The sequence below is a fragment of the Moschus berezovskii genome, chromosome 21, assembly GCF_049115385.1.
Source record: "Moschus berezovskii isolate FMDL1 chromosome 21, NW_MosBer_1.0, whole genome shotgun sequence".
Classification (NCBI taxonomy): domain Eukaryota; kingdom Metazoa; phylum Chordata; class Mammalia; order Artiodactyla; family Moschidae; genus Moschus; species Moschus berezovskii.
This window is the reverse complement of record NC_142480.1, coordinates 1089557-1108175: the sequence shown is the minus strand read 5'-3', so window position 1 is coordinate 1108175 and position 18619 is coordinate 1089557. Positions and strand designations below refer to the sequence as shown.

The following is an 18619-nucleotide window of genomic DNA, read 5'->3' as shown; positions in this document are numbered from 1 at the left end:
AGAGGTAGAAGCAGCTGAGCACCCAGGACAGTGTCCGCAGCTGACCCCGGGGCTCCGTCCCTTCCTCTCGGGGCTGAAAGAGAAGGACCAGGGACACTCGCTCCTCTGGGAGAGGACACAGACCTCGGGGCCTCTGCCCTCGACACCCTCATCCTCCCGCCCCAGCGAGCTGCCCCAGTGCTGAATGTCCACCCCCAGCCCCCCGTCTGCAGAGGCCAGGGGAGAGGCCTGACTGGTCTGGGCTGCTGGGGCGCCTGACAAGCACTCACCACCCCCCCGAAACCCTCCCCTTGAGCCCCCTCTGGGACCATCCCCCACACCCCCACCCACCATTCTCCCTGGAGGGCTTTCCTCTGCACCCTCCCCCCATCCTGGGCTGGCAATGCCAAGGAGAAGGCAGGGAAGCCCTGGTGGCCTCGAGGGGGCACTGGGGGCCCGGGAGGGCGCCCTCTCCTGGGTCCTGTGGTGTCTCACAGCCGTCCTCGCCATCGGAAGACAGCGTATTGGCCAGGAGTGTCTCCACGATGGTCAGGCCTCCTCGGCCTGGCCCGTGTCCAGGCGGTGAGCCCCACAGCCCTGCCCTGCAGCATAGCTGGGAGCGGGCCCTGCGGCTGGAGCCTCTGCAGGCAGGCCCAGCGCCCTCCTCTGGCCTCCGGAGGGCAGGCAGAGCCCCTCTCTAGAACACCTCCTGCCTGCCGCCCCCCAAGCTGAATGTCGCTGTCCTGGCTGACGCTGGGGCTGCTCAGGAGCCTCCGAAGCAGATGTTGGCCACAAAAACTTCTGCACCGGCCTCCAGGGAGGGTGGCCACCTGCCCCTTCTAGAGCTCAGGGTCCTGCGGCCCTGTCACCTTCTGCAGCTGCCGGCCCTCGGGCAGGACTCGGGGGCCCGAGGCCGGGGCTGCCTGGTCTCCGCAGCAGCTGCAGGGCGGGGCCTTGAGGCAGCTCCCGGGCCAGATGGCCGCCTGGCTGGCCGCGTCCAGCAACATTCGGCCCCCACCGTTGTGACAGCCTCCTGCCGTCCCTGTGCCTCAGGCCTCTCCAGCCACAGCAGGGACCCACAGGCCAGGCCTGCTGGCTGCCGGGTGCCCTCTCAGGTGGCCTGGGGTGGCCCCTCCTGGGCCCGAAGGAGAACGTAACTCCAGGAAGACTGGAGACCTTCGGACCAGGAAAACGCAGGGGCCTCTCTCCCTGTTCCCTCCCCTGAGCGATGTCCCTCCTCCCTTAGCCACCCCTACCTAGCACACCCCCAGCCTCTTGCTGGCTGCATCCCCTGCTGCTGCATGGACCCCCTCCATGCCCCACAACCTCCCTCAGGGCCCCAAGGAGCCCTTTGTCCCACCAGCCAGGCAGAGCAGGCCTGGACACTCTGCCCACCCCAGGGCCTTCTCTCCCGGCCTGGCTGGGGAGCTGTGTGCCCAGGCCGGGCAGGTGGGCAAGTCAGAGCAGTCAGGATCAGGATGGGGACACCTGTGGGCATTGGACAGACACCTCCGCCCTGCTTTCACTCAAGAGACACGACTACACCCCCTGCTTGTGCCACGCCAAATCTCAGCAACAAAGATCCAGTGGAGAGTGTGGGGTGGCAAAGGCACATGACACGGGAGCTCATTGGAGAAGACGAAGGCCCCCAGAGGAGATGGCGGGATTGTGGACACCTTAGTGGGAGTGATCAAGAAGGCCCACTCCCAGGGGGGAGCAGAGACAGGAATGGGGAGGAGCCGGGAAGGGCTTTTGGGGAGACGTGTGTGGAACCTGAGGACTCACCAAAGGCCCCAGGGTCTTGCTGTGTGCCGGGCCCTCCAGTTAATCTCCCCCTTTTGCAGATGAGAATATTAAGGTCTGGAGAGGTTTAGGGTCATGCCCAAGGTTGGAAGGGAGTAGAGGCAGGGCTCTGAGCAAGACCCCGATAGGCAGTCCCCTCTGGGTTCACTCTGACCTGACTTGAAATCAGCTGCCCATGCTGGGGTGGGGGCAGGGTATGGAAGTGAAGGAAGGGGCTGGCCTCCTCAGGAAGTGGTCCCCAGAGTGCCTGGGCCCTGGGAACCAGGGTGGTCTCGCTGGCTCTGAGCACAGTGCAAGTGCAGGGTGCCAAGCCAAAGACTGCTGAACTTAGGAAATAAAAATGCAAGCTGCCCGGTGAAATCTGAATTTCAGATAAACAAGTAATAGATTTTAGTATAAGAATGTGTCTTTCCCTCCTCCAGGCTTTAAGTCCTGACTGCGGTCGGTCCCAGGGCCTCTGGTCACTCTTCAGGCCCCCAGCCCACCAGACTTTAAATAGGACTCCTGGAGCCCCACCCCCCACCTCACAGCCGGGAACCGCCCCCAGGTCCTGCCGCCCAGGAGTGTGGCTGGGGGCTCCCCACCGCGTTTTGCCGCCTCGTTGCCCTTGCATACCCGGCTGCCTGGGGTCCTGCCTCTGTAATCCAGCACCCCTCAACACCACCCCCGCTTCTAGTCAAGGCCTCCTTTCTACTCCTGTGCTGAGCCCCACCCCTGTCCACCCTCTCTAGACTCCCGGGGTTCTGGGCTGTGCAGGTGAGAACGCAGAGGACGCTGCCAGACTCAGATCCTGATTCAACAACTGACTGCCTGCTGCGTGGCCCTGGCGCCTTCCGAACCAAAACCAGTGTGATGATCAGAGCACCTCACTAACCCACCCAACGGGGCTGCTGGGACAGCTGAGCAGCGGCCCACAGTGCCTCCATCCTGCTGTAAAGGCAGCTGGGAAAAGACTGCCAGCCAACAGTCACACCACCCGGGTGTCCCAGCCTCTCCAAGTTCATTGCTCTCTGTTTTTCTCAGGCTCCTTCCTTAACCCAGGACCTTGGTAACCCTCCCACCTTCACGTGGCCTTGCACCTGAAAGGCCAGCTCAGCTCCTTCAAGGTGTCAGCTCTCCCTGAACACTCCCCCCACACCCCTCCCAGCCCCCGACAGGGCTCTGGGCTTTGGGTGCAGTTCCCTCTCTCTCCATCACCGCGATGGTCCCGTCACCCCCATCACGTCTTCTGGGACCAGCACGGTCCCCAAGGCACACAGCTCCGTGCAGCTGGCTCCCAGCAGAGGCTGCGCTGGGTCCGCTGAGAGGATGCGAGTGTCCAGCTTTGGAACACCAAGGTCGAGAAACGGCCCAAGCGTCTGGAAAAGGGGCCCAGCTCAATTAAATTCAATCCGAGGCTTTCAACGAAAGGGGCTGTCGTCTTCTCGATATGTACGACCCCCCCGGCCCCCTCCTCCATCCCAGGGCGAGCGCCCAGCGAGGTGGCGGCGCGTCCCGGCTGCGCCTTCGGGAGACTGGCGCCGGCGCTGCCTGGGAGAGGAGCTGGTCCTCGGAATGGGTCTCTTAACAGACGGGCGCAGTTGGGACCCCATGGGGGGGACCCCGAGGATGAAGCGGCAAGTATCGCGAGAGAGCCCCATCCCCCGCCGCGTCCCGCGTCCCGCGTCCCCTCCCACCCCAGCGCCCCAGATGGCGGCGCGCGGGGCCCGGCCGGGCGGGGCGGACAGGGAAGGGGCGGCGTGGGTGACCTCAGCGGTTCCGCGGCTCCGGGAAGTCGCCTCGGCCCGCCCCCTCCAGCCCCCGCCCCGAGTTTCGCTCTCTCCGGGGCGGGGCAAGCGGCGAGTGCTGCCGGGCCAGCCAAGTTGGAGCGCGCCCCGCCCGGCGCCCTCCCCATCCCCGCGCCCTCCCCGCCGGGGCGCGCTGCCCGCAGCTCCGCACGCGCCGGGGCGGCACCGGGGAGGGCGCGCGGCGCGGGCAGCGGCCGGAGAGGAGCTCGGGGCGGCGGAGGTGAGCGCGGGGGGCGGGCGCCCGGCGTTGCCCGCCCCGCCCGCCGGCCCGCTCCCCGCGGTCGCGCTGCCTTAAATGGGGCCCCGCGGCGGCGGCGGCGGCATCTGGCGGGCCGAGCGGCAGCTGGAGGCGGCGCGGAGGCGCGGACCAGGGGCGGCGCGGGGACTCGGGCGTCGGGGGACGCGGCCGGCGGCCGCCCCAGAGTGAAGTTCAGGGGCGCCCGCGCGGGGAGGGGCGCCCCGGGTGGAGACGCGCGCAGGTTCGCGCGGCTCCGGCCCCCTCCGCTGGCGCCCCGGGACCCGCCCCCGCGGCGAAGCAGCTCCTGTTTACTTTCGATCGAGTTTTTCCTGCTCGGGGCAGGTGCCCAGAGCGGCTCCGGACGGGCAGTCGCGCGCGGCGCCCCGCGCCCCTCTCCCCGCGCTGCCCGCACCCGGGAAGGGCTGGTCGGGCGGCTGGGGGGCGAGTGGCGGCCGCGGCGTCTCCAGGCGCGCTCACGGGCGTCCCGTTTGTGCCCAGGTGATGACCGTGGCGGCATGGAGTTCCCGGAGCACGGCGGGCGGCTGCTGGGCCGCCTGAGGCAGCAGCGCGAGCTGGGCTTCCTGTGCGACTGCACCGTGCTGGTGGGCGACGCGCGCTTCCCGGCCCACCGCGCCGTGCTGGCCGCGTGCAGCGTCTACTTCCATCTCTTCTACAGGGACCGGCCCGCGGGCAGCCGCCACACGGTGCGGCTCAACTGCGACATCGTTACGGCGCCTGCCTTCGGCCGTCTGCTGGACTTCATGTACGAGGGCCGCCTGGATCTGCGCAGCCTGCCCGTCGAGGACGTCCTGGCCGCCGCCAGCTACCTGCACATGTACGACATCGTCAAGGTCTGCAAGAACAGGCTCCGCGAGAAGGAGCGCGCGCTGCCCCCGGAGACGCCCGCCCCTGGGGCAGAGCCGCCTGGCCGGCCCCCGGGCCCTCTGTCTGCCTGGGCCCCCGTGCCCTGTCCAGCCTCTCTGAAGTCCAGGCTCCCTCCCGCTGGGCCAAAGGCCACCCGCCATCCGCCTGCACCGGGACCTCCCCCCTGGCAGGCGCCTGGAGAATCAGACCGGGCCCTGGACCTGTCGCTGAAGCCCGGTACGAGGCGGCCGCCTGTCTGCCCACCGTGTGTCCTCCAGACCGCCCCCTGCCGCCAGAAGCAGCCCGGGGCCCAGCCGGTGGTGAAGGAGGAGGCAGACTCGGAGTCCGAGCGGGAGGACGGCGGCAGCAGCCCTCGGAGCGCCCACAGCCCCCTGCGGCCCCCCGGTGTTCCCGCGGCTGAGCCCCTGGCCGGGGGCTTGGGGCCGCTGCCGGTCCGCGGGGTGGGCAGGGGGGCGCCAGGGCCCGAGGCGGAGCGGGGGGAGCTGGAGGCCGCGCTGCGGCCGAGCGGGCGCCTCTGCCTCTGCCCACTGTGCGGCAAGCTGTTCCCCGGCGCCCACGTGCTACAGCCGCACCTCAGCGCCCACTTCCGCGAGCGGGACGGTCCCGCGCGGCTCTCGCCCGACGGGGCGGCACCCACGTGCCCGCTCTGCAGGAAGACTTTCTCTTGCACGTACACGCTGAAGAGGCACGAGCGCACCCACTCGGGCGAGAAGCCCTACACGTGTGTGCAGTGCGGCAAGAGCTTCCAGTATTCGCACAACCTGAGCCGCCACGCCGTGGTGCACACGCGGGAGAAGCCGCACGCCTGCCGCTGGTGCGAGCGCCGCTTCACGCAGTCGGGGGACCTCTACCGTCACGTCCGCAAGTTCCACTGTGGCCTGGTCAAGTCCCTCCTGGTGTGAGGGCCGACAGAGGGGCCAAGGGAGTGTGAGGCACGGAGCTCAGCAGACGAAGCCCCCAGGGCTGGTTCAGCCCAGTGGGAGGAACCCTGCTGCCCTGGGAAAATGGCCCCAGACTTGGACGGACTGGGAGCCGCCCGGGCAGCCCTTCTCCAGCCTTGACCTTCACTCTTGTCCCTGGACCTGCCCTGACCAGACACCGAACTCCTCCGTCCCCTCCAGCCTGTCCCAAGGAGTGTCCGAAGGGGCCTCAAGGCCCAGGCTCCCCCTCAAGAGGAGGCTGGCTGACCCTCCTCCCAGGCTTTCCTGACCACCCCACAGGCAGGCTCGGGGGCACCCTGTGAGCCTGGCACTGCGCTCGGTGAAGGATGCCCGCTCACAGATGCTGTCAGTGTGAGTCCCAACGGGAGCTCAGACGGAACAGACCACTCCTGGCGGGTGGCAGCGGGAACCCCTGCGGGGCGCCCCTGGGCACAGTGAGTGCCAGCAGGGCCCTCAGGGTACAGCTGGTGTCCCAGGGGTGCGGCCCCAGCAGGAGCCCAGGTGGCAGCAGCAGAACCAGCTGGAGCCGAGGGCTGCGGGGTTGTGGGCACTGGGGAGGGAGGCAGGCCCCCTGGAGCCCTGGTCCTGCCCATACCGCGGCACAGGGTCGGGAGTGGGGTTTGGAAACGTTTCTCTAGATACAGAAGGAGTCTCTGGAGGTTGCCAGATGTTGGCGTGTGGTCACTAGGCCATGTTGCTCCCCTGCCTGAGCAGAGGGACCAGTGTTCCTCCTGGCCTCCCCAGGGGGGCACCGAGGAGGGCCAGGAAGGCAGCCCCTCGCCTGGAGTATTCCTGGTCAGTGGTGACCCTGAAGATCACTTGTCCACCTGATCACAGTCTCCCTGGAGCTGCTGGTCATTGCCAGAGTGCTGTGTGAGGGGACCGAAGGCTGCAGTTTGGAACAGGAGCCAGGTTGGCAGAGTTTCCTTTCCCTACGGAGGTGTCTGGGTGAAAGCAGGCATTGCTCAGGCTGGGTGGGGAGAACAGGTGGCCTCCAGGCAGTGGTCACAGTACCCCCCCAGCGCTTGCAGAGGCCGATGCTCCTAAAACACAGAAGGCTGCTGCATTTGTGCTTGGCGGGGGCACTCTGCCTCGTCTGCCTGCTCCCTGGGCAGGTCTCGCTGCTGGGTCCCAGTGGGTGGGCAGAGGTGGGGCTGGCCCAGGTTCTGGGGTCCTGAAGGTGGCAGAGACTCCCGGAGTCCTGGTTTCCCCGGAGCGTGGGCTTTTTCTGCTGTGACCGGAAGTGGTACTGAGGTCCCAGTTCAAGTTTTAAATTATTGCTCAGCTCCTGACAACACTTGATGTCATATTTATTCATCTGCCTGGTCTGGAGTGAAGAGACCGTTGGCCTTTGCAGCAGGTGGGCAGGCGGGGCCGTCCCCCTGCAGGCCCTCAGCCCTCCCGGTGTGTGGGCAGCTGACCTGCGGACCAGAGAGGGAACTGGAGGAAGGGGACTCTGCTTGTGATTGTCCTGGCTCCTGGACCTGCACCTCTCGAAGGACTTGGGACCGCACGTGTGGGTGATGTGCTCCATGATCGGATTTCCACGCGTGTGTGTGTGAGAGGGAGTCTGCCTGTGCGGGCATGTGTCCAGCAAAGGCGGGGCCCAAGCCGGACCAGCACCCGAGCCCCCACCCCAGCAGGCAGCGGGGAGATGAAGCCTCAGCCTTGGTTTTCCCCACGGGGTTTCCACTGGGGAAGAAATTTATTTTCCCGGGGCAGGAAGCCAGCCTGTCCTGAGTTATCAACACTGGATCCATTGTCTTCTGCAAACAGTTACTGTGAAGTTAATGTACAGAGAAGTGGTCAGTTTTATGTTTAACCACTGACACGGTTCAGATAAAATATATATATATATATACACACATATATTTAAGACACTAACCATGTGGGATCGTGTCGCAGAGGCGTGTGTAGACAGACACCTTGCTGGGGGCGCCTGCTGTGTGGGGCCCTCCTGGACGGCCCAGCCTCCCACCCCTCGGGCGCCGCTGCCCCTGGGTGGAGGTCCTCCGTGTGCGCGGAGGACAGTCGTTGGCACTTGGCGTTGGGCGGGAGGACTTGCCGGCGTGCGCCCGCCTGCTGTGACGGTCTCCCTGTGCACGCTGTCCTCTCAGTGGCTGGTAATAAAGCATCCCAGGTGGAGATGGCTGTGATTGTTCTGGGGACACCAGTGCAAGTGGGAATTGGGAGCGCCACTGGTCTTCGGAGGGACCCAGGTGCGCGGTGGGCACTCCGGGCACCCTGTCCCAGATGCCGCCTGCCACGTCTCCTGGGCACAGGGGGCTGCAGCAGGCTGTGTATGGCTGCGGACCCTCTTTCCCCAGATTTGTTACCTCGCCCCCACACCAGATCCTGGGGGGCAGGATGTGGGTTGGGACCTGGTGAGACAGCTCGTAGCCTTTTGCCTTGTGTAGGGTGCCTTCTGAGGCCCCCAGCCCTCTGGTTCTGGGTCTTGTCCCCCTGCTCCAGAGGCAGTCCCCATCCCCTGCCCCCCCCCCCCGTTCACCCTGTGCTTCTCCCCTCCCCCCACAGTTTGTACACCCCTGCCTCCCCCTGGGCGGGATGGACCCTCACAAAAACTGAGCAGGCTGGGCGGGGGTCTCATGCCCACCACCCCCACCCTGTGGCGCCCAGCTTGATCTCAGGATGGCTGCGTGGGACCCGGTCGGGCAGGTGGATGGACAGGCTTGGCTGCTGGGGGGTCCAGGACCCCTGAGCCAGCTCCAGCTGATGGCAGGGCTGATGGGAAGTCTGCATGGGCATTCCAGCCCCCCTTCCCCCACAGGGGCCTGAAGCTGGTGGTTCCCTGAGCCTCCTTGCCGGGCCCAGGGCAGATGGCCTTATGTGTGTCCCCAGTGGTAGCACCCACCAGGAAGAGTTGAGACAGACTCTGGAGCGGGTGGGGCCCAGGGGCCTCGCTTGCTGAGAGGACCCCAGAGTTTGGCCAGGTGAACTGGTGGTTCCTGGGCCTTCGAGGCCTTCCCAGTCTGGACCCTAAGTGCACACGTCCTTGCTTCTGGGAGGTGGCACCTGCACCTTCCCTGCCTGGCCCAGCCTGCTTCTTAAGGAGCCTTCTGGACCGGAGCCACTGACCTGCAGGGAGGCCCTGCCCTGTTCCCAGCTGGGCCCATGACTCAGCCCAGGCCTTCTCAGAACCCAGAGGAGGCTGTTGCCGTGCCAACCCGGGCAGGGCAGGAGGGCAGTCAGAAGGTACCTGGGGGGGGGGAGCTGACCGGGATGGGCTTCCAGGACCCCTCTTGCCAGCCCGGCTGTGCCCAGCTGAGCTCACACTCTGCCCCCCGTACCCATCACTGAAGCTGCGGCCCCCACACCTGGGGGGAGCATCCAGACTGAAGCACGTGGAGGGGCCCGGCTGGCCTGCAGTCGCAGAGCCAGTGGGTGGCAAATCCAGGCGCTCCGACAAACCTCAGCCGATGCTGGCCCGCTGGTGCTGGGCGTCGCCCTCCCCTGGCGCAGTGGCAGTGGAGGCAGAGCCGAGGGCAGGACTCTGGGCTGAGAGAGGCCCCCCACGGCCACCAGCGGGGGAGCACTCAGGGCCCTCCAGGAACGCAGGGCACAGGTGCCCAGGCCGCGGGCCGCCCTGCGGAGGCGGCATGCTGAGGGTCACGTGCGAGTGGGAGCGGACGTGCGGGCCGGCCGGCCTCGGCCCCGCCCCAGCCCCCGCTGCCCCGCGCGGCGCGTGTGGCCGCAGGTGAGCGAGGCCCCCTCCAGACGCTCAGCGCAGGCGCGGAGGCTTCCGGCCCGCCCCGCCTCCGCGGAGGGGGCGCCCGGCTGTCCGGCCCCTGCCGGCTCCCGGGCCCGACGGTGCCGCCCGGCCACGGCCCCTCGCGCCCACGCCCGCCCCGGCGGCCCTCCGGGCGGGCCCGCAGGGCGCCCACCGCGGCCGGCTCCGCAGCCGAGGGCCTGCTGCAGCCGCCGCGAGCCGGGAGCGGCGGAGGCGGCGCGCCCCCTAGCGGCGCGGCGGCCCGCGCCCCTCCCGCGCCCGTGCCGCCCGCCGCCTGCTCGCAAGGGCGGACGTCTGTGCCCTCCCCGCATGGCCGCCCGGCACCTGCCCCGGGTCCCGTCCTCTGAGCCCTCGCGGGGGGACAGGTACCGTGGCAGACAGCTGCTGAGGGGAGCCTGGGCACAGCCAGCGGGCTTGCCGGCGGCACTGGTGCTGCCGATGCCAACAGGGAGGACGGCGCAGGGCTTGGCCCCAGTGCTCCCCGGAGCGGGGCAGCGTGTCCCCAGAGTGCTGGCCGAGGTGGGGGGTGGGGGGCCCGCCGGCATTTGGAGGAGCGTCACTGTTGGGTCCCAGGCTTCCTGGGCCACCATGCCCCCGGGCCTGCCTCCTCCCTCCTGCAGCTGCCCCTGCCCAGCCCCGGGGGTCTCCGGAGGGTGGGAGGTGGTGGGCAAACCCCAGCAGCCGTGGAGGAGTCCAGGGACGGCTGGTTGGAGGGCCAGGACCCAGCGGCGGTGGTTCAGAGAGGAAACCCGCTGCGCTAACTCAGTGTCCAGGCCGCCCGGCCCCAGCTCCAGCTGAGCCAGCAGGTAGCCCCGTAGAGAAGTCTGGCTCTGGGGCAGCCAGAGCTCGCCTCCCTGAGTTGGGATTCAAATGGGTTTGTTTTCACCAGTTGGAACAGAAATCTATGTACAGGGAAAGCCCATTTCCTTGCCTTCTTCAGCAAACAGCTGGGGCCTCGAAAATTAGGTTCTGGAGCCAATTCCAATGTGTGTGTGTACGTGTGTGCATGTGTATGCACATGTGTGCATGCATGTGTAAATGTGCACTGCATGTGCATCCATGCACACACGTGTGCATCTGTGTGTACACACGCATGTGCGTCCATGCATGTGTGTGTGCGTATGCGTGCATGCATGTGTGTACATGTGTGTTCACGTGTGTGCGTGTACATGTGTGTGTACGCGTGCGTGTGTCTTGGGGTGTTCCTACCCCTCCAGCAAGCAGTGCTCCAGTGCCATCTGGGTGTCCTGCAACTCAACCCCCTTCTGACACTGTCTACCCAGACAAAGCTCGGACCCGTGCTGAAGGGCTCAGTCCCACAAGACAGAGCTGCCCCCCCAGTTCTGATGCTAGTCCCAAGCCCGGGTTGCCACCTGTACCGCTAACCCTTGGGTTACGGAGCAGAGGCTCCCCCGACCCCAGGAAAACAGTTTATTACATCCTTGGCTTATAAAGAAAAAGGATATAATTCAGGATCAGCCAGAGGGTTCCTGGGGCGAGCTGTAGGGACAGGTGTGAACTTCCAAACCCGCTCTGGTTGAACCACTCGCCCTGAACCTCCATGGGCTGACCAGCCAGGATGCCCCGAACCCCGTCCTGTGGGGGCTTCATGGAGGCTTTGTGCCTGGGTACATTGATTAGGTCACTGACCGTGGATGTTCGGTTCCATCTCTGGCTCCCCGCCCCCGAGAGGTCAGGAGGCGGGGCTGTCATCCTTGGTGGTCCTCCTGGCAGCTGTCCGCACCCTCAGGGGCCTCCAGTCGCCTCCTTCACAGGAAATAGATGACAGTTCGACGAGTTTCTTCACGCAGGAAATGCCGAGGGTTTCAGGAGCTCGTTCAGAGACAGGAACGAAGACCAATATGTATGTTTTTGTTTTTTCGGTTGTGCCATGTGGCTTGTGGGATCTTAGTTCCCTGACCAGGGACTGAACTCGGGCTCTGGGCAGTGAGACCGCAGAGTCCTAGCCCCTGGACTGCCAGGGGATTCCCAGTGTCTCTCACTGTAAATCATACACCACATACTGGTGTGTCTTCACTGATGCTTCTGGTTGGCTAGCGCTGCTCACACAGCACCGAAAGGGGCTTGGACCACAGGCATCACCGCTCACACCCTGCAGCCTGGGAGCCCGGATCCAGGAGCACGGGGCCGGCTCCTCCTGAGGCCTGTCTCCATGGGCGGCAGACGCCGTGTCCTCACGTGGGCGCCCCTCTGTGCCTGTCTCTGCCCTCACCTCCTCTTAGAGGGTCTCCAGTCGGACTGGATGAGGGCCCAGCCTGGGACCCCAGTTCACCTTCATCACCTCTTTGGAGACCCCGGCTCATAATGCAGTGACGTTTGAGCCCTGGGGTCAGGGTCTGCATGATCTGAATTTGGGGGCACCATCCAGCCCATACCTTCGGTGTTGCAGAAGGCCATGGAGGCTGGCGGACCCTGGCCTAGGAGCAGGGAGGCTCAGATCCCAGCCTGGCCCTGCCTGGATCCAGATGAGCCACCACAGTCTTCTTGGAGGTGAAGTTTGTTGGTGTTCCCACAGACCGCGGGCTGCAAGGCACTCAGAGCCACAGCTTTGGGCACATCGCCCTCCCCAGGAGCCCACAGGCTGAACCCTATTCTGCCCACACCCTCCCCAGGGGCCACAGCCCTGGCACTCCCCTGCCCCAAGGTGGTTCACATGGGTTCTGCTTCCTCGCAGGGGGTGCAGATGGACCTTTTCTCCCATCAGCCCCCACCAGCCGGCCAGGAATGGAGGCGCCCATTTCCCCATCACTCCTCGGAAGACCCAGCCAGCTCGGGGCTCAGGTGTCCAGGTAAAGCCCCTCCCATCCTCACACCTCTGAACTCTCGGCCCACCTCCCCCCATCTCCCCCTCCAGGTGCCCCCGAGACTCATCCCTGTGCAGAAAATGCAGCCAGCTCCCCGCCCTGGGCTCCCAGACCTCCTCCCTGGCCCCTCAGCCCCAGCCCTGCCTCCGTCACCACCTGGAGGGCACCTGCTCCGGGACTCCTTCCGTTGGTGCTGACCTGATCCAGCATCAGCAATAATTCAGCCTTGCAGCGATGAACCCACCAAACGCGTCATCTCCTCACCGTGCCTCCCCTGCCCAGGCCTTGAGCCACGGGCCCTTTTTTGATCAAACCCCAGGGTAAAACTGGAACCTGGGCAGCTGTAAATGTTCCCTTCACTGTGGAGTCCTCCAAAAAGGCAGGGCTGATGGCTCCAGGACTGTGAACATCTACCTGGCCTCCTCCATACCCGTATCATAATGGAGAGAGATCCAAGCGACCCTCACAGTCTGCAACACTGGGGGAGCATGGCTAGACTGCCCCCTCGGTTCAGTTGGTCAGTTATGTCCAACTCTTTGCAACCCCATGGACTGCAGCACACCAGGCCTCCCTGTCCATCACCAACTTCTGGAGCTTACTCAAACTCATGTCCATCGAGTCAGTGATGCCATCCAACCATCTCATCCTCTGTCGTCCCCTTCTCCTCCTGCCATCATGGTCTTTTCCAATGAGTCAGCTCTTCACATCAGGTGGCCAAAGCATTAGAGTTTCAGCTTCAGCATCGCTCCTTCTGATGAATATTCAGGACTGATTTCCTTTAGAATTGACTGGTTGGATCTCCTTGCAGTCCAAGAGACTCTCAAGAGTCTTCTCCAGCACCACAGTTCAAAAGCATCAATTCTTCAGCGTTCAGTTTTCTTTATAGCCCAACTGTCACATCCATACATGACCACTGGAAAAACCATAGCTTGGACTAGACAGACCTTTGTTGGCAAAGTGATGTCTCTACTTTATAATATGCCATCCCCTACCCCCACGGAAAGTAGTGAGAAATGCTGGGGGGAAAAAAAAGGTATGTTTGGAGTAACAGTTGGAAGTCACTGGAGAGCGAGTGCAACAGAACCTGGGCAGGAGCCTAGCTTTGAGCAACAAACAGTGCAACCAGCCAGACGTGTGTTTGTGGCTGCAGGGGCACCAGACACGTTTCAAGGGAAGACACACACATAAGTGGCTGAGAGGCGCGGGGAAGAGCGTGAGACTCACAGAACCACAGTGAGCCGTCCCCGCAGCCTGTCCTGGGAGTCGGTGACCGACACCACTGAGTGTGGGTGGAGACGTGCAGCGCGCAGAGCGCTCCCGCCGCCCGGACCGCCCGAGCGCCTCACCACGGCCGACACCCGCCGCCGCCAGACACATCTCCGGAGCGCGGCCCAGGGAGCCGACACACGTGTGCACAAAGGGGCCTGACTCAGATGTTCACACCGGGGCTTCCCTGCCAGGCCAGAGAGTAGGACTCGGCACTTCTATGCAGGGCGCGTGGCTTCAATCCCTAGTTGGGCAAGCGAGATTCCACATCCCTCGAGGCACGGCCAAAGTATTAAAATTTTTAAAAGCCTTAAAAAATGTTCACAGTGGCTTTCCCACATTACCCGGAAACCGGATATGGCCTGAACGTTCGTGACTGTGACCGCCGCACACCCACCCCACAGGGTGACAGACCCAAAGGGCACCGGCGAGTGAGGCGCCGTGGGTAGACGTCACCTTTCCCAGGGGAGGAGGCAGCCGGGGTGCGCGATGCCCCCCGGGAGCTGCAGGGCAGGCAGAGCTGTCCGGGGGAACCCGCAGGACGGCAGCTGGGCAGAGGAGGGCAGGCCGGGCAGGATACAGCGCACGTGCGGGTGACGGACAATTCCAGTTTCATGTGGGGCGTGCCATGCGGGTGCAGCCGTTTGTCAAGATTTACAATTAAGCTTTGTGTCTTTCCGCGCACTGCTGTTAAGACTGCAAGACAGTCGTGGGAAGACAAGGGCAGTTGGGGGTCTGGACACGAAGAGAACGATGGAAGCACGGGTCACTGAGACTTGTGATGGCTGCAGGGAGTTCACTGCACCGCTGTACCTGAGACTTCATGAAATAGATGTTTAGAGTGGGGGAAAAAAACAACACAGTACACAGGTACATTCTGCATCAGCCTGGCGAAGCTAACAGCCTGGCACCACCCCTGCTCGCGGAACTGTGGGCAGTGGCACTGGCACATGGGACGGGCAGGGTGCTGGCTGGCCCGTGTCTGTCGTGGAAGGCCACTGGACAACTGCTGTCCACATCACAGCGGCACGAGTGCTGGCCCCAGACGTTCTAGGAATCTGCCCTACAGAAAGTGCACACGAGCAAGTCTTCATCAGAACCTTGTTCGTGCAGCAAGCCACTGGAAAAGTCCTCGGTGGCCAGGGGCCGGGGCCGGGGTAGTGACACCACGGCCCGCACAGTGGAGAGAATACGTCATAGCCGCGGAGTGGAGGTGCCCCGTGCGGGGCAGGGTGGTCTCCACACCGTGAGGTGAACCTAGGAAGTGCAGAGAAGTGCTGTGCCGCCCTCCCCACGTAACCACAGGGCACCTTCTGTGCACGGGAACATCGTTGGGACGCGTACGAAATCTCTGGACGGATACTCAAAAAAATAGCTAACTTGGGAATCTGGATCACTTGTGGGGCTGAAAGTTGGTGTCTGGTGTGGGAAAGGGGGTCCTCTCAGGGGGCCCTAGTGGTAGAGCCCGCCTGCCAGCGGAAGAGACGTGAGAGATGTGGGCTCCATGCCTGCGCCGGGAAGATCCCCGGGGGAGGAAAACAGCAGCCCACTCCAGGATTCTTGCCTGGAGAGTGCATGGGCCGAGGAGCCTGGCGGGCCACAGGCCACGGGGAAGAGTTGGACACGACTGAAGCGACTTTGCACGTCTGTGGGAAGTAGAGGACGTGTTCAAATTTTTAATCACCGTGCCAATCATTTGTTCCCAGATGAAACGTTAATTAAACCGTAAACTTCTTGATCCCACACCTCCTTCCACTTTTCATGACTGGCTAGGTCTGTGTACCTTCTATTTCCTCTTCCCCCAAACTACTGTGTTTTATTCTTTATCATTAAAAGACACACACTGGAGTGCTCCCTGGACGTAAATCCCCGGCCTGCTCTGTACCCCATCTTTGTTGCTGTTCAGTTGCCAAGCTGTGTCTGACTCTTTGTGGCCCCGTGGACTGCAGCACGTCAGGCTTCCCTGTCCTTCACTGTCTCCCAGTTTGCTCAAACTTATGTCCACTGAGTCAGCCATCCAGCCGTCTCATCCTCTGTCACCTCCTTCTCCTCCTGCCCTCAATCCTTCCCAACATCATGATCTCTTCCAGTAAGTCAGCTCAGTTCAGCTGGTAAAGAATCCGTCTGCAATTCAGGAGACCCCGGTTCGATTCCTGGGTCGGGAAGATCCGCTGGAGAAGGGATAGGCTACCCACTCCAGTATTCATGGGCTTCCCTGGCGGCTCAGCTGGTAAAGAATCTGCCTGCAATGTGGGAGACCTGGGTTCTGATCCCTGGGTTGGGAAGATCCCCTGGAGAAGGAAATGGCTACCCACTCCAGTATTCTGGCCTGGAGAATTCCATGGGCTGTATAGTCCACGGGGTCACAAAGTCAGACACAACTGAGCAAGTTTCACTTTCACATCAGGTCGCCAAAGTATTGGAGACTCAGCTTCAGCATCAGTCCTTCCAATGAATATTCAGGACTGATTTCCTTCAGGATTGACTGGTTTGATCTTCAAGAGACTCTCAAGAGTCTTCTCCAGCACCACAGTTTGAAAGCATCAATTATTTGATGCTCAGCTTTCTTTATGGTACAACACTCACATCCATTCCCCATCTTTACCTCCAACATGATTCGCTTCTAGTGTATTCTCCAATGTTTCCTTTTATAAATACAGGCAAATATTCTTTCCCCCATCACCACCCCAAAATGTGGCATACCATACACAATGTTTTGCATTTTGCTTTTCCCTTAAAAAAAAAAAAAGACCGTGGAGACCCTCTCCTGTCAGCACACAGAAAATTCCTCGACCCCATTGTTGAGGGCTGCAGTGTTCCCTGGAGTGGCTGTCCTGACATGTATTTGTTCTCCTAGAGGGATACCTGGCTGGTTACCACTTCTCCTGTTATAAGCAGCGCCTTGGCTGGTTAACCTTGATCGTGCGTCCTTCTGCATAGGAGGTATTTGGTGCACATCCCCAGTGGGGGAAAGCGCCCGTGATCCTGTCAGGGGTCAAAATACCTCCTTGGGGGTCGCCCCTGCACCTGCTTCCCCGCCACCTGGCCAGCACGGCATGGTAGCAAACTCTAGGATTTACAGGAAGTTTCTCCGTCTCGTCTGTTAATTTCTCTTGTTCCAGGTGTGAGGTGCCCTCCTTCCGGGTGCTCATGCCCACCCCGCCCACTTTCCCAGGGGTATTTCCACTCCAGTGCTGAGGGATTCACCCAGTTCTTTCTAGCACGTTTAGTTTCACTTCTTTCACATCTTTGTTCGATGCTTTCGTTTTTACTGGTACGTGGTCACACTGAGGATCTGACATTCTCATTATCCGGATGAGCAACACTGTTCAAGTGCGCACCTGCACCTCCGCTGACTGGAGAGTGGCCCCCAACCTCCCACGTGCGTCCAGGCCTGTCCCCTCCCACCGCTCCCCCCAAGTCCCTGCCGCCCAGTTCTGCGCTGGGCTCAGCAGGCCTTGAGACATGATCTGGTCTCTGGCCGGGCGAGCTGCTCTCATTTCTTTTTTTCTGGGTTCCTTTGGCGGGGGGTACTTTCGCTTGTCCATCTTTCATGCCAACTCGAGCATCAGCTCCTCTAGTTCAAGGGGAGGAATTCTCTTTACTCTGCTGCTGCTAAGTCACTTCAGTCGTGTCTGACTCTGTGCGACCCCAGACGGCAGCTCACCAGGCTCCCCGTCCCTGGGATTCTCCAGGTAAGAACACTGGAGTGGGTTGCCATTTCCTTCTCCAATGCATGAAAGTGAAAAGTGAAAGTGAAGTCGCTCAGTCCTGTCTGACTCTTAGCGACCCCATGGACTGCACCCCTACCAGGCTCCTCTGTCCACGGGATTTTCCAGGCAAGAGGACTGGAGTGGGGTCGCCATTGCCTTCTCCCTTTACTCTGCAATCCTCTCCAGTAAGTTCCACTCCCAACAGGCCACCCAAACTGCAGCTCGCCAAGTCAGAAGCCCTGCCGCCCTGCTCTGACTTCTCAGCTGACCACCTCCTGAAAGCTTGCTCCTCAGCATCTCTGAATTTTCCTTCTACCTCACTGGCTTTTCTCCGGCCCTCACGCCCCAGTGCCACCTCCCTGGGTGGTTTCCTCCTTGCCCCCGGGGTGGAGGGTCTTGCTGGGGCCTCCTAACGCGATGCTGCCTGTTGCCAGCTCCCTTCCGAGCCCGGTCACACAGGTGACACCCACACACCTCCTGAGTGCCTTCCAGGAACACAAAGTGAAACCCGGACTTCCTCCCCAACACCGTCCGCCCCTACTACAGGAGAGCTTCGGGGAGCCTGCCGCTCAAGCCGACCGCCTTGATGTCACGCCTGGGTCCTTCCTCTGCCTCTCCGCGCAGCCCAAAGCGGGCTCTGGAGCTGTGTGCAGAGCACACGGGGGCTCTGTCCGCCTCCAGAGCCGGCGCCCTGGTCCGGGCATCCGCCTGCTGCGCACTGCGAGCCCCGCGGCTCAGAACGCCCGCCGGGGCGCCCTCCCCGGGCCTCATCGCCCAGCGTCGTCCGAGCCCTTCCTCTCTGAGGCCCGGCGCCACGGCCCAGCCCAGGGCCCAGGCGCGCCGGCAGGGGCTGTGTCCGGCGGGGAAGGTGGCCCCTGCAGCGGCTCACGGGGCGGGCGCCGGGCCCGTCCTCTCGTGCCGCCCGCGGAGGCTGCAGCAGACAACTTCTCGCGCCCCCTCCCCAGGAGGCTCTGCAGCCAGACGGGCGGCGACAGAAGCCAAAAGGCGGGCGGCCGCTTGCCCCAAGGACAACGCGGCGCACGCAGGGCGGGAAGGGGGCCTGGCGGGCACCGCGAGCACGCAACCCTCAGCTCCCGCCCGCAGCCCAGCCGGAAGCGCCGGGCGCGAGCCGCGCATGCGCAACCCCCCACCCCGCGCCGCGCATGCGCACCCCGCCCCTCCCCCGCCGCGCTCGCACGTCACGCGGGACCACGCGCCGGTCGCTCCGGGAAGTCGCCGCCCCACGCCCCCCGGAAACGCAAGCCGCGCGGCTTCGGGTTCCGGCCGCGCTCGCTGCGCGCCGGGGCCCGCGTTGCTGGGGGACGGAGCCCCGCGCCGCGCGCCGGGGTGTGTGGTCTGCGCGCTCGGGGCGCGCGGCCGCCGGGGCGGAGGCTCAGCGGGTCGCTGGGGCGCGGCGCCCGCGGGCTGGGTGGC

The 18619-nt window shown here is 63.6% G+C and overlaps 2 protein-coding genes across 2 annotated transcripts; both read left to right on the top strand.

Moving 5' to 3' along the window:
- Positions 1–3661: 3661 nt before the first annotated feature.
- On the top strand, positions 3662–7778 carry ZBTB42 (zinc finger and BTB domain containing 42). The gene is made up of 2 exons (XM_055418655.2): positions 3662–3789; positions 4306–7778. Exon 2 carries the CDS (start codon positions 4323–4325, stop codon positions 5592–5594), a length of 1272 nt encoding a protein of 423 aa, XP_055274630.2. The 5' UTR covers positions 3662–3789; positions 4306–4322; the 3' UTR covers positions 5595–7778.
- A 131-nt stretch (positions 7779–7909) lies between these two features.
- Positions 7910–15202, top strand: LOC129550709 (uncharacterized). The gene is made up of 3 exons (XM_088829819.1): positions 7910–8846; positions 11792–11892; positions 12257–15202. The coding sequence occupies exons 1-3, from the start codon at positions 8766–8768 to the stop codon at positions 12423–12425; spliced, it is 351 nt and encodes a 116-aa protein (XP_088685945.1). The 5' UTR covers positions 7910–8765; the 3' UTR covers positions 12426–15202.
- Positions 15203–18619: the final 3417 nt, after the last annotated feature.